Consider the following 13264-nt stretch of genomic DNA (forward strand, 5'->3'; position numbering starts at 1 on the left):
ACGCCACCATCCAACTCTAATCGGTCCTTTTTAGGGCCACCAATTTTCTCACGAAAGAGTTCTTCTTGTTCATCATTCCCACCAAACACTACCACCCCGAAATAACGCCCTTAGCTGAATTCCATCTCCCATTCATGATCATATTCCGTAAATCTATTTAAAGAATATAGCTAATTCTTCAAATTAATATATGGAAAACCCACATGTCCACATATCTAAATTTTACGTAAGTCTACGCCATTCCGGTTATGTCTGTGACATAACTACTTTGACTTTTTTCTTTCACCTTCCCCCTCCCGATCCCCTATATCTTCCGGTGGTGTTCATTTTGTATGCAATACTAGTTCGGCCACTACCCTTTTTTCCACAAGAAACCGGACTTGGATTGACTTGAGGCCGCGTCCCCCACCTTGCTCCGTAAAACGAAACGAAAGTTATGTTATATATTTTTAGAAAGCATATGATAAGACCTTTCTTGTGGATTAAGAATTTCCAAGATCTGACTTACCTATCTTAAATTACAAGCATTTTAAAAAAATGGTCTGAATTTACATAACCTCAAATGGTCCCGTCTGATCCCCACGAAAAAAAGCCTTGTAGAGGGATGCCATTTTCCTGATAGGCGGTGTCTGTATAATCTTGACAAAAAATCTGTAGGATGTCTATTTTTTTTACTCATCACTTATTTTTATTAGGGCCTCTTAGGTGCTGCGATCACGTTAGGGGAGATCCATAAACTATGTGGACACTTTAGGGGATTGTAATCACTCTATAAATGAGAGGAAGGCACCAACCACCTAAAGGTAGATTATGTAACGTTTTTTTTTTTTAGAAATCTCGTTAAATTTCCTACAAGTTTGTCTTTGAGCATTTTTTGAAAGGGCTTCGAAATACGGCTATATTTTAATTAAGAAATACAACAATATTCAAAAAAATTACACCCTTCTCAAATTTCAATCTTGATTAAAACTGGCTCCATAAATGCACAAATAAGCATAGGATAACAAGTCTATAAAAGGTTCTATTGAAATTCGAGAACTATGAAATCAACTGCATTAATTTTGGTTATTCTTTCATCACAACATTGCATTGTAATTAGGTATCAATATTTAAAACCGCACTTACCAACATAAAAGCTCATCGCAACTGCAAGCATTTTTTCCCCTCCCACGCTCTCACTGCCCTCGTTAAACCCCGTTCGTCACCCTCGTTCCGTAATCGGAAATGAAATTTATGATAGCATTACAGAGCGCGCATTGCACCCGCCGAACCCCGCCCTCTCGATGAAAACCCAATTATCGGATCGTAATTGACACGATTTGCAATCAGCGAACCTTTTCCTTACTTTACCTGCATGTGCATATTTCGGCGAAAAATTATGGCCCACACGGCATGTGGCATAAATCACCCCGGGCCTCGTCGACGCCGTTGGCGCGTAAACTCACAGTGTGAGTAACGGTGGCCCATCAATATTAATTAAATTTTCCGCATTGCTTGATTTTATTTCGCCGTTTATTTTATTTCAATCTTGTTCGGTGAGTAACACTCGCAGGTAAACACGGTTTTGTGCGAAAGGTGAAAATAATTTCGCTCGGCACTATCTTATCAGCTAGTCTTTGTTCCATTCCGATAAAGTCTGAATGATGTGTGGTTAGTAAAATATCTCTGTCTTAACAATCCCTCTTTTTTAAGGCAGGTAGAATAGTTCCGCTGCTTAGACTCTAAAATTAAGGTTAGCATAAAAATCGTGGCACAGCCCATACGCATTCGAATAATCAAAACCAAATCACAAAACAAAACTCAAGGCACTGGTTTTTAAAAATATCGCCCCCCACTCTTCACGGCCTGTTGAAGAAGCCCAGCGGTGGCGCCGTCGGTTGCGGGTCTCCGTTCGGCAGAATCGGCTGCTGCGAGGTGTTTGGCGATCCGGGCGCCGCATAGCCCATGTCCAAATTTCCGTTCTCACGGCGCTTCGCATTGTAGAACTTGACGTAGGTCGAAACGAAGATGGCAACGGCGGTGAACACGCCAAACGCAATGCCAACGATGGCCCACGGCGAAAAGCCGGCCTGCTCGTAGTGGATTCCGGCCACGTGCGTCACTTCCTGCAGGGCATTTTCCGTGTTTTTACCGGCCAAAATGACTTTGTTGTTGTCGCTGGCGGAAATTATGCGCGGTTGATCGCGCGTCACCACGGCTGGGAGCTGGTAACCGAGCGATCGCGAGTCGATCGTGCCGTGCAGCTGTGGCACGTACTGCAGGATTATGTCCTGCGATCGGACGTGGCACATTCTCATCAGCTGGAGCATTCCAACGCCGCCAAGTTCGATGCTGCGTCGATTGTTGAGTCCGTAGTTTACTTCGACCATCGTTCGGTTAGGGACGGCGTAGATCCAGCGATTTGGATCGGCCAACTGAATCCAGATTTGATGGCGCAACTGTAGCCGGTTAACTCGACAATCCGAGTCGTAGTTTGTCCTGTTGAAGTACGTCGCAACGATGCAATCCTCGGCCGTGGACAGGTTTCTCATCAAGTGGTGCGTGTTGCAAAGCGCGAAATCGTTCAAATGGTTGCAACTTTTGTACTCATCGTAGGTCATAACCATCCCCAGATGGTGCTCCTTGTTGTGCACCAGAACGTCGTTTTCCAACGGGTACATCTTCATAATTCCGTCCCGAATCGTAGGCACGCTAGTTCCCTTCAACGTGGTGTAATCAACGTTATTCACGAGAGGCAACAAAATGCTCACCTTCATTTTACAACCGTCCACGAACGCTACCACCTTCGACAGCGGGTACATCTTTAACACATCGCGCAGCACCAGCCGAACCGGAAAGGTAAAGTCCTCCGGCAAATACTGTTTCTGCAACTTTTCCAACTCCAGCAACAAACGCTTCGGACTTACGATGTCGTCGCTCAACGTTACACTGCTGGACGCTTGCAGCAGCTTCATAAACAGCTCCTTCTTCCTGATAATCTTATTCAACAGAATGTCCATCATCAGCAGCTGCCCCTCCCGGCTGTAATCGATCGTCCCGGGCTTCTTCGGGTCCACCTGGAACATGTTCCCGCTGAGCACCGCAATCGCCTTGTTCGTACTGTTGAAAAAGTGCTCGATCGTCGACGATTGCGTTTCAATCTGCGTATCAACCCGCTTGAAATTCCCATCGATCTCATCCCGATCCACGTCGTCCATCAGCCCAAACCAACTCTTCAAAATCCCCCTCTTGCTCCTCGTCTTCCCCTCCTCGCAAAAGCTCTGCAGCAAACTCTGAAAATCGCCCAACTCCTTCGTCAGCTCCACTATGTTTCCAATACTCTCACAACTATCCGGAAACTTTTTTTGCATCTCCCGGCAGGCCAAAATCAGCTTGCTAACGCTACTATTCGCCACCATTATTTCCTCAATAAACTCCTGCAGCTCGTACTCCGCCTGCAGCGTCCACGTGCTAATCTGTATCTTGACCGGCTTCAACTGCTCAAAGTAGATCCCATCGCTGTACACCGGAATATTGCTCACCGGAAGGTCCCCGGCGGCCTCCACCCGTTGCGTCCCCGTGCCCACGTTGAGCAACAGCGCCAACAGCAACTGCAGCCGAGACATTCTCGTACCGGTGCTTACGTAATGCACCTGCGAAAACAAAACTATTCAACCAAATTTAATAGTGGGCAATATTGCAAAAATGAAAATAATCAAGCAACAAAAAACTTACCATCCGAAAGAAGTCCTTTTTTGGAAAGATCCCAACACCGGTGAGGTGACCTTGCAAATGGAAAGGGAATCGTCCGTGCCAGCACGCAATTTATAGGTGCCCTTTTAATTGCATTAATTAATGATAATTGAATCAAAATTGCTTTGCAAGGATTGATTACTCACCACCGTCGTCGCTGGTATCGAGTTCCGTTTTGTTTTCGTTTGAACGCGAAAAAAACACAGCTGGAGAGCTCCTGAGTTTTTGTTTTCCTTTTTGCGTTCGTGAAATGTCAAAAAACAGGGATGCCGGAGAAAAATAAATTCAGTAACAACATTTCAAAAGGGCGAAACCTACGATCCTGCCGTTTCGAGAAAATCAACATTCAAAATTTTGCAACTCCGATCAATTCCTATTTTCACAAAAAAGCATGGAAACCATCATTTTTTTCAAAACGTAATAGAAATTAGCAATAATTTCATCACTGAGAGCAATTTGAAATTAATTAAGGTGTTTTTGCTATTAAAAATTGAGAAAAACAAATTACGCCTTTTTGAAGAGCGTGCCTCCATTTTCGCCCCACCGTATTCGCCACCCACTCAACCAAAACAACGGTTTAGCCCGTCAGGTTACGCCACAAAGCAAAAGTAAACAACAGATTCGCCCTTTTGTTTTTTGTTCATTTTTCGGGTTTTTAAAGAAAAAAGTGGTGAAACAATTATTTTATCATTGTGAAACGTTACAGTCAGTGATAATACAGTGATATTTGCAACCTCAGTGATAAAAAATTGGTCTAGAAAGCCTTCATAAGGAGTCCGATTCAGGCCAAGACTCGTTGAGCTAGGATACACCGTAAGTAGCAAGTTGGTTTGACGATGTGGTCTATATTGAAGTGACATTCCTTGGGGTGTCCCCGCCGGAAGTGGGAGACACCATCCGGCCTTCTTAATCTTTGCATAGCTTCGATGGTTACGGAGGCGATGATTTTGTACGGCATTCCTCCTTAACCTCCCACACTAACTTTTTGTCCTGCAACTGCTCGACCTAGAATCCCCGGATGTCCCAAGCAGGCCTGCAAAATGTTTCCAACCCAGCGTACACATAAAGCAAATCAAAATGTCAGTTCACTGCTAGCATGTGACTGTAAGCCTACTGTGTCCGTTCAACCACTGCCGCCTGACTCGTGCCGGTCGGCTGCTGGAGGATGAGAGACGTGAAAAAATGAGCTACACTCACTCAATTCGTGTCGTATGACTGACTCGTAAAATCCTCTCTAAACATTATTTTGACTATTTTTAAACAATTGAATGGTTCTAGACTGTGCAAAACACTTAAAACAACCATAACTTATATTCAAAATTACATTTCCACGCATAAATACCAACTTTTTGTGTTAAAACTTGTTTCTTTATGTGTGTGCGTGTAACGTCGAATGAGCGTTGGTCGACTACTGCCTCGCATTGCAGCTGCTCAGTGAGCTAGGGCACTCACTACTGAGTCGGGTTTGTTTATGTCACGGTTTTGCGGTTCAGTGAATGGATCTGAAAAAATCGTGTATGCGTCGCCGATTTTCGCGTCAGGACCCCTGACATTTTCAGCTCTGGTCCCAAGAACCGGTAAATTATGGACCTTCACATCTAGATTGTGAATCCAGACCAGATCCGATACTACAATAATTGAAATTAAAAAGTTATGTATTTAGGATCATACAAATCTGTGTTTTTTTGTGGAATTGTGGTCTGAGACATCAAAAACATACATTTTGATCCATTTTGAGGATTGTCAGGTTAAAATTCACTAAATTATAACGAAAAATTAGTGTTTCTAAATATACGTCGGAACTTGCAGAAAACACTACATTCGCCCCTCGTGATTGGATGAAAACACAAGGGCGGAAACTCAATTTGGTTTGTTTTGATTGATGTTGTTGATTAGCCCTTTTGTTTTTTGCTTGTAAAACTACGTATTTTCGGAATTTTGTGATGATGGAGGGTGTTTTAGAATCAGTTTTGTTCGCTTTATATGATTCTGACAAAAACTCAGTTTGTTTACATCTGAGGGTTTCGCCCTATTGAAAAGTTGTTACAGAATTGCATCACGATTGCGTTTGGAAAAGGGCGTATCGTGAACATCGTGTAAGACAATAGAGATCTCCAAGGTTTCTCTCACGCACATCATCATTCTGTGTTAGTATTTGTATTTGAAGTATCAAGAAATTAAAAGTGAGAATGTGTGCGTGCAACATGGAGTTAAACTTTTTGAAAAGCCTTGGTAAGCTTCACAGCAACTGCACAGAAACTTTAACTCCATGTTGCGATTTGACAGCTCGATTGTTTTGGTTTTGAACGATTGCCGTTCAAGAGCCAAACGACATGCGACACCTAGTGTTGAGTAGCAGAACAGAGCGAAGAATGTCGATTGAAATTTCCGCCGTTTGAGCACTGACGAACTGACGTGCCACCCCGAATCTCCACCCGTATTTTCTGCAAGTTCCGACGTATGTTTAGAAACACAAAATTTTCGTTTTAATTTTGTAAATTTTAACCTGACAATCCTCAAAATGGATCAAAATGTATGTTTCTGATGTCTCTGACCACAAGTTCACAACAAACAAAGATTTGTATGATCCTAAATACATAACTTTTTAATTTCAATTATTGTAGTATCGGATCTGGTCTGGATTCACAATCTAGATATGAAGGTCCATAATTTACCGGTTCTTGGGACATCCGGGGATTCTGGGTCGAGCAGTTGCAGGACAAAAAGGTAGTGTAGGGAGGTTTAGGAGGAATGCCGTACAAAATCATCGCCTCCGTAACCATTGAAGCTAAGCAAAGCTTGAGAAGGCAGGATGGTGTCGCGGGGTGGCCTAGTCGTCAGGTGCCATGTCTCCCACTTCCGGCGGGGACACCCCAAGGAACGTCACTTCAATATAGACCACATCGTCAAACCAACTTGCTACTTACGGTGCTCAACGAGTCATGGCCTGAACCGGACTCCTTATGAAGGCTTTTTAGACCAATTTTTTATCACTGAGGTTGCAAATATCACTGTATTATCACTGACTGTAACGTTTCACAATGATAAAATAGTTGTTCCACCACTTTTTTCTTTAAAAACCCGAAAAGTGAACAAAAACCAAAAGGGCGAATCTGTTGTTAAAAGCAAAAACACCTTAATTAATTTCAAATTGCTCTCTATGATGAAATTATTGCTATTTTCTATTACGTTTTGAACAAAATGATGGTTTTCATGCTTTTTTGTGGAAATAGGAATTGATCGGAATGGAACACCTGACGGTATGTTTCTCATTTTTACCGCCAGGTTCGCAGTGTTGGTGCGCGATGGCCCTCTATCGACAGTTTTATGAACCCTTCATTTGTTTCATAGATGGCGGCATTGTACCCAAACATGCTTACCGTACAGAACCTTCTACTGGATACAAAATATATTTTTATTTTTTTGAGTTTTTATTTAATTTAGCACTTTTTGGATGTTTAACACAATTTTGATGAACGCAAAAATAGTTATAGATAAGCCAAACCATAAAAATGCAATATTCAAGCAAAACATTGTAAAAGGTTCAAAGTCCATTTTCAAAACATTGAGAAAAATGAAGGTGAATTTTGGAAAAAGTTTTTCAAATCCTAATTCAAGCGAATGAAGACTATCTAAGAGATTATTGACTTAAATAGTGAAAAACTATTACGACTATGTTTTGTTGTACTTAGAAATACAAACAAATATAATACAATCGAGAAAATTGATTAAAAAGCAACAAAGGCCCTGACAAAAATATTTTGCACCATGGGGAGAGTGTTGGCCCTTTGCATTTTAGATCCTTTGAAAACAGTGGAAGTTTCACTTTCCATTTTGGCCCCTGGCCTAACACGAAGACAGCTTGTTTTTGTTTACGTTTTGTTTGGTCGGCCCGTGGCCAAAATAGATCTAACCAAAACAAATCACAGTCTCCTGTTTGGCCTTTTGCATTCAATCAAAGTGTTCAGCGTCTTTTGATTGATTTGAGTGTTAAAATTATTAAAAATTATTTAACATTCTGTGATAAGAGGTGATGGGTGCAATTTTTATGGATACAAAACCGTCGGAACAACCGCAGGTAAGCCTAATCTTAAAGAAATATTCTGCTCTTTCAAGTTAGCTGATCAGTAAGTTTGACCCTCTCTTGAAGCTTGAAGATCTTTCTTACAAAAAATCAACAATTTCAGATTGATACTGGTGCTGCTGATCTCGTAACTTTCCACGTTGAATTTGCCCACCAAAATCGACATGTTCGTGCTGGAGAGAAAGATCGACGCGTTCGTAACGTACGATTACGAGGCAAACTGGTTTACGTGCAGAACTCGCGCTGGACGCCGGAAATCTTCAAGCCACAATCGTCACGACCTACAGGATGTTGAGGTGCATATTCGGGCCGAATCGGAGGGTGTCAGCTACATCACGCTTAAGAGTGGCGAGCGGGATTTGGTCCTGTCTAACCAGCGGTGCTTACCGAGCAAGCGACTTGGGAGTTTTACCTTTATCTGGAACGATATCAGCTGGACGTGAAGGCGGACTACATGGCACAATTTGAAAAGTTTGCGATCGTTAAGAGTCCGGAAACGGGTTCAAAGCCAGCGGGTACAATACGTTTGAGGGTTAGGTTGACCAGTAGCTGATGATGACCCCCGAGATCAAATTCATGAACATAAAGGTAACTTCAACTCCGTTGGTTTTCGACATTTTCACTTACCGTTACTTTATTTTAGGTCAACTCTATCTAACGCATCGTGCTCAAACCCCAGAAAGGTTGCCGTGACCTGAGCGAGTGGAAGCATTCCCGTGCCAGCACCCTGATCACGATGTTCGACGCCATCCTTGTGCTGGAGCCAGGAGGACTCCTCTCATGCGTTGCCACCAATGTTCGCTGCTTGGACAATTCAAGACTTTGAACTCGCTTTGAAGAACAAAACGCACGCTCGATGTTCATTTTTCGATTCCGGAACAGCGCTGACTTGTATCGGCCGCCGCGGCTTCCGGTAGCAGATTCTTCTTGGAAACTGCTTCTATCGGTTCTTCACCAAACCCTTCCTCCTCCTCGTCGCAGCAATAACAGCCACCTAGTTTTATGATCGTGTCAAGGGCCAGCATATTTTTGTTTCGAACAATAAACCATCGACCGCTCCGACTACGGCACGAAGTGTTGTCGCTTATGTCGTCGACCTTGCTTGTGTGATCAGTCCCGCAATCGTCACCAGCACTTGACATCATTGCCAGGTTGTTCAGGACGTCGTCAGATGGGTTGATTCCCGACATAGTCGCTTGCGGGGGTAGGACGTCGTTGCTGCCGAAGTCGGGTAGACGCCCGTTGGCGACGTACGACCTGACTGTGTCTGCAGGGTTTCCTCCGTGAAAGATTTGAAGAAGCGGGGGCAGCAGGGTTTTGGGATCTAACAGAGGGATTCAAAAACAAATATTAATGTTTTGAAATGTGCAATTTCAAAATTTTCCACTCACTCGATTCCAGCTTTTTCGAAATGGACAAAACAGATTTTGGCAAGTGATCTCGATCTGGTCGAACGTTTCGGCGTAATTTTCGATACTGGCCGAGGAGAACTGCCCGTAACGAGACGAAGAGTTCGAATTGCTACTGCGACCACTATCCGGAAGTCCCCATCCGCCGCCACCACTTTCACGACCTCCGTCAGTGAACGAGGCCAGATGAAAATTTAATGGTACGTCATTCCCGCCAGTAGGTACTTCATGGACTTCTAAGCTAGCTGCGCGAACTATTCGGCGTTTCGGTGTTCCAGATTGATGAGGCCGTCTTTATCGTCGCAGCCGGAAACAGTAATGTGTTCCGTGGCCTCGCTGCTCCGTTCCGTCCCGGCCGCTGGTTATTCTCCTAATATTAGAAACAAAGGGCCATACACGTTCTGGTCTTTGTTTTGAAAAACATTTGTTTTCGTCCCTGAGCTAACACGTTTTCAAAAACAAAACAACCCAGTTTCCATATTGGTCCTTGGGAGCAAAGGGTCTATGAGAAATCTTCGAAACAAACAAAAAGTCATGGGTTTGGGCCTTTGTAAAATTCTATTTTTTCACACAAAGGTGATCTTTTTTATTCTTTATTCAATATATAGCGTAAGTTAAAGGTTCTTAGCATCGTTTGCAACAAAAAAGCTGTTTGTTTACTTTTTTGACTTGGGTCCTTTTACAATGTTTTGCTTGAAATAGCAAAAGTAAATGGCAAAATAACAAAATAGCCAAAAAAGCAAAACACCAAAATGAAAAAAAAAAAAACTAAATTCAAAAAGAGCAAGATAGCAAATCAGTTAAATTTGCAAAATGGCAAATAGCAAAATGGAAAAATAGCCAAATAGCAGAATAGAAAATGGAAAAAATCAAACTAGCTAACCAGTAAATGAGCAAATAAAAAAAAATCAAGAAATGGCAAGATAGCATATTATCAAAATAGCCAAACACCAAAAAATTACAAAAAAGAAAAAGCAAAATTAAAAAATAACGAGATAGCAAAATTTCCAAAAAGCAAAACACCAAAATGGCAAAGCGGCAAACTACCAAATTCAAAAATAGCAAAATTGCCAAAAAGCAAATGAGCAAAATTTAAAAAAAAAATCAAACTGGCAAACCAGTAAAACAGCAAAATAAAAAAAAATACAAGAGTGCAAGTTGTCAAAATAGCGAAACAGCAAACTTGAGAAATAGCCAACCAGTAAAATAGCAAATAGAAAAATGCCATATAAGAAAAAAAGGAAAATGGAAAAATAGCAAAAAATGACAAAATGGAAGAAAAGCAAACCCGTAAATTAGCACATTAAAAAAATCAAACCATCCACATTAACGACCCCCGGGTCTTTTGTGGTCTCTATTACAAGTTTCTGCTCGAACCTCGGAGTCCGAAGGCTCGAATGGGGAGAGCACCCAAACCTCTTTTTTTTTTTTTTTTCTCGATTCCACCGGAGTAGGCTTGGTTTGGTGTGTTGTTTGTACTTATGGCATGGAGACGACTCCTACACCTGGAATGACTTAACGGCCTAACAACCAAGGCCGGGACCGACATTTTACTTCCTCATCCGATGGAAGGTTGCAGCAGATGGGAATCGAACCCAAAATCATCCGCTTACAAAGCGGACAGCGTAACCATTCGGCCACGCACTGCCACCAATTAGCACATTAGAAAAAATCTAAAAATAGCAAAGGAGCAAATCAGTAAAATGGCAAAATAGAAAAATGGCAGAAAAAAAAGCAAAATAGCTAACTAGTAAAATAGCAAAATAGAAAAATAAAAAATAGCAAGACAACAAGTAAACAAAACAGCCATACAGTAAACCAGTTAAATGGAAAAATAGAAAAACGGCAAAAAAGAAAAGTGCATATTAGCTAAAAAGTAAAATGGCAAAAAAGAAAAATGCAAAATAGCAGAATAGCAATGTAGCATAATAGCCTTAAAGCAAAACACTAAAATGAAAAAATAGCAAAATAGAAAAATAAAAAAACAAGCATGCAAAATAGCAAAGTAGCATAATATAAAACTAGTAAAATAGCCAAATTTAAAAAAATAGCTAGATGGCAAAATAACATAATGGAAAAATAGCAAATAGGCAAAATAGCCATTTTTTTAGTGAACTATCAAAATAGAAAAACAGTAAAATAGCTTAACGGGAACATAGGAAACTAGCAAAATAGCTAAATTTATAAAAAAAAAGCATGATGACTACATAGATTGACTAAATAGTATAAAGCTAAAAAAGAAAGGTAAAAGAATAAAAAAAAATGAAAAATTAAAAAATAGCTGAATTTACAAAAAGCAAGATGCCTGGATGACTAGATAAAAACTAATAAATAGTATAAAGCTAAAATAGAAAAATAAAAGAATAAAAAAAATAAAAATAGCTCAATAGCTGAACTAAACAAAATAGCAGGATAGCAAAATGGCAAGAGCAAAGTAGCAAAATAAAAAACTAGCTAACTAGTAAAATAGCAAAATTTGCAAAATGGCATAATAGGAAAAATAGCAAAACAGTATAGTGGCAAAAGAAACATAGAAAAATAAAGCAATAGAAAAATAGAAATGAATCAATTACATTTTAGAATAATTAAGCTTTAATAACGGAAAAAGGATATATTTTTTTTTTATTTAGCAGGTTTTGCGTTTCTTACAACTTGTTTTATAAATCTGTTCTTTATAAAACCTGTTCAAAATAACCTGCTAAAATATCGTATATATGAGGAAAAAAATCAAGCGGTTTAAAATATTTTAAAAAGAAACTTTTCTCAAGCTATTTTGCCAAATTGCAAAACAAATTTAAAAACCTTAATTTTTTAAATTTAAAAAAATAATGATTAATCTTTTGAAATTTAAATTTTTGAATAAGATTTTTTTTAACATATATCGAGATTTTCTCGATTGTCAGCTGCAATTTGTTCATGGCATATTGAGAAATTACGATTGAATGATTTCATTCTATCGTCTAATAACAACATACCATTGACAAATTACGATCGAGTGCAATTATCATTACGGTAATTACTTCTTCTATGTGGCTCTAGTAGCTATGGAAGAGGAGGAAGATTTTTCAGGAGTGAGGCCAATATTTGGAGTGTCTGAGCAGGTCAAATGGAGCACCCGCCGACGAACAGTTTTTGTTTTACAATGTATTTATTATGGAGCGAGGAATCAAAAACTGCTCTCAACGGCGGGTGCCCTGTTCCGGTAAACTCGATTGAGGTACGATTTAAAGGGGCCATCCATAAAACACGTGGGCACACTTTGAGTGAGGTGGGGGAGGGACTTGCGGTTATCCACGCTACATTTTTTTGTAATTGTCCTTGAGGGGTGCCCCCCTCAGAATTACAAAAAAATGTCCATGTGGTTTATGACTGGTCCCGAACGTGTTCTCGATCAGCTGTAAAATGTCCAGCCTGACAAGGATAAGCTGTCCGACGACTTCGGCCCGAAATGTTCGATCCCCAATCTTCGATGTGGCAAAGTAGACGGCGGTGTGATTCAGCAATGCCGGCGCAAGACACTTGAAACGCGTAAGATAGTGAGGCTCTTCCAGGTCTTACTCGGAGTCATGATAGACGCTCATGTGCTGCTTCATGATGTGCTGCGATTGATGGGAACCCGCTGACCAAATGTGGACTGCTGCTAGCTTGCCGATTTCACCGCTGACATGGGCCTCCCGGAGACGATTGTCGCATCTCCCCCAACAATTAACGCCGACATCATGCTCCCGTTAAAAGTCGTACTGTTGTGGTGGTGGTGCAGATCTTGCACAGGTTCCCAAACGGTGACACTTGGCTTTTGTTCGAGGTAAGCTTCAACTCGGTCGTGACGCACTTCAACAGTCCGGTCGTGGTTGGGTACGTCCGGAGGTGCGACGTTCGCAAACGGTAGACCTTGGATGTGGTGGCACAGGAAGTCCTTGCAGCTACGCAGAAAGCGCCGGATCACTTCCAAGGTAGTGCGCCAAATTCGTAATCGCTTGAAGGGGCAAGCAATCCACCAGCAACGCCACGATCACCTCCTTGATCTGCAACTCCACAC

At 41.3% G+C, this 13264-nt stretch overlaps 1 protein-coding gene across 1 annotated transcript; it reads right to left on the bottom strand.

Annotated features, from left to right (window-relative positions):
- Positions 1 to 1494: 1494 nt before the first annotated feature.
- Positions 1495 to 4012, bottom strand: LOC119765912. The gene is made up of 3 exons (XM_038250110.1): positions 3879 to 4012; positions 3715 to 3815; positions 1495 to 3632 (listed from the first exon to the last, which is right to left on the bottom strand). Exons 2-3 carry the CDS (start codon positions 3715 to 3717, stop codon positions 1839 to 1841), a joined length of 1797 nt encoding a protein of 598 aa, XP_038106038.1. The 5' UTR covers positions 3718 to 3815; positions 3879 to 4012; the 3' UTR covers positions 1495 to 1838.
- Between the last annotated feature and the right edge of the window lie 9252 nt (positions 4013 to 13264).

This window comes from Culex quinquefasciatus, chromosome 2 (genome assembly GCF_015732765.1).
Source record: "Culex quinquefasciatus strain JHB chromosome 2, VPISU_Cqui_1.0_pri_paternal, whole genome shotgun sequence".
In the NCBI taxonomy this organism is placed as follows: domain Eukaryota; kingdom Metazoa; phylum Arthropoda; class Insecta; order Diptera; family Culicidae; genus Culex; species Culex quinquefasciatus.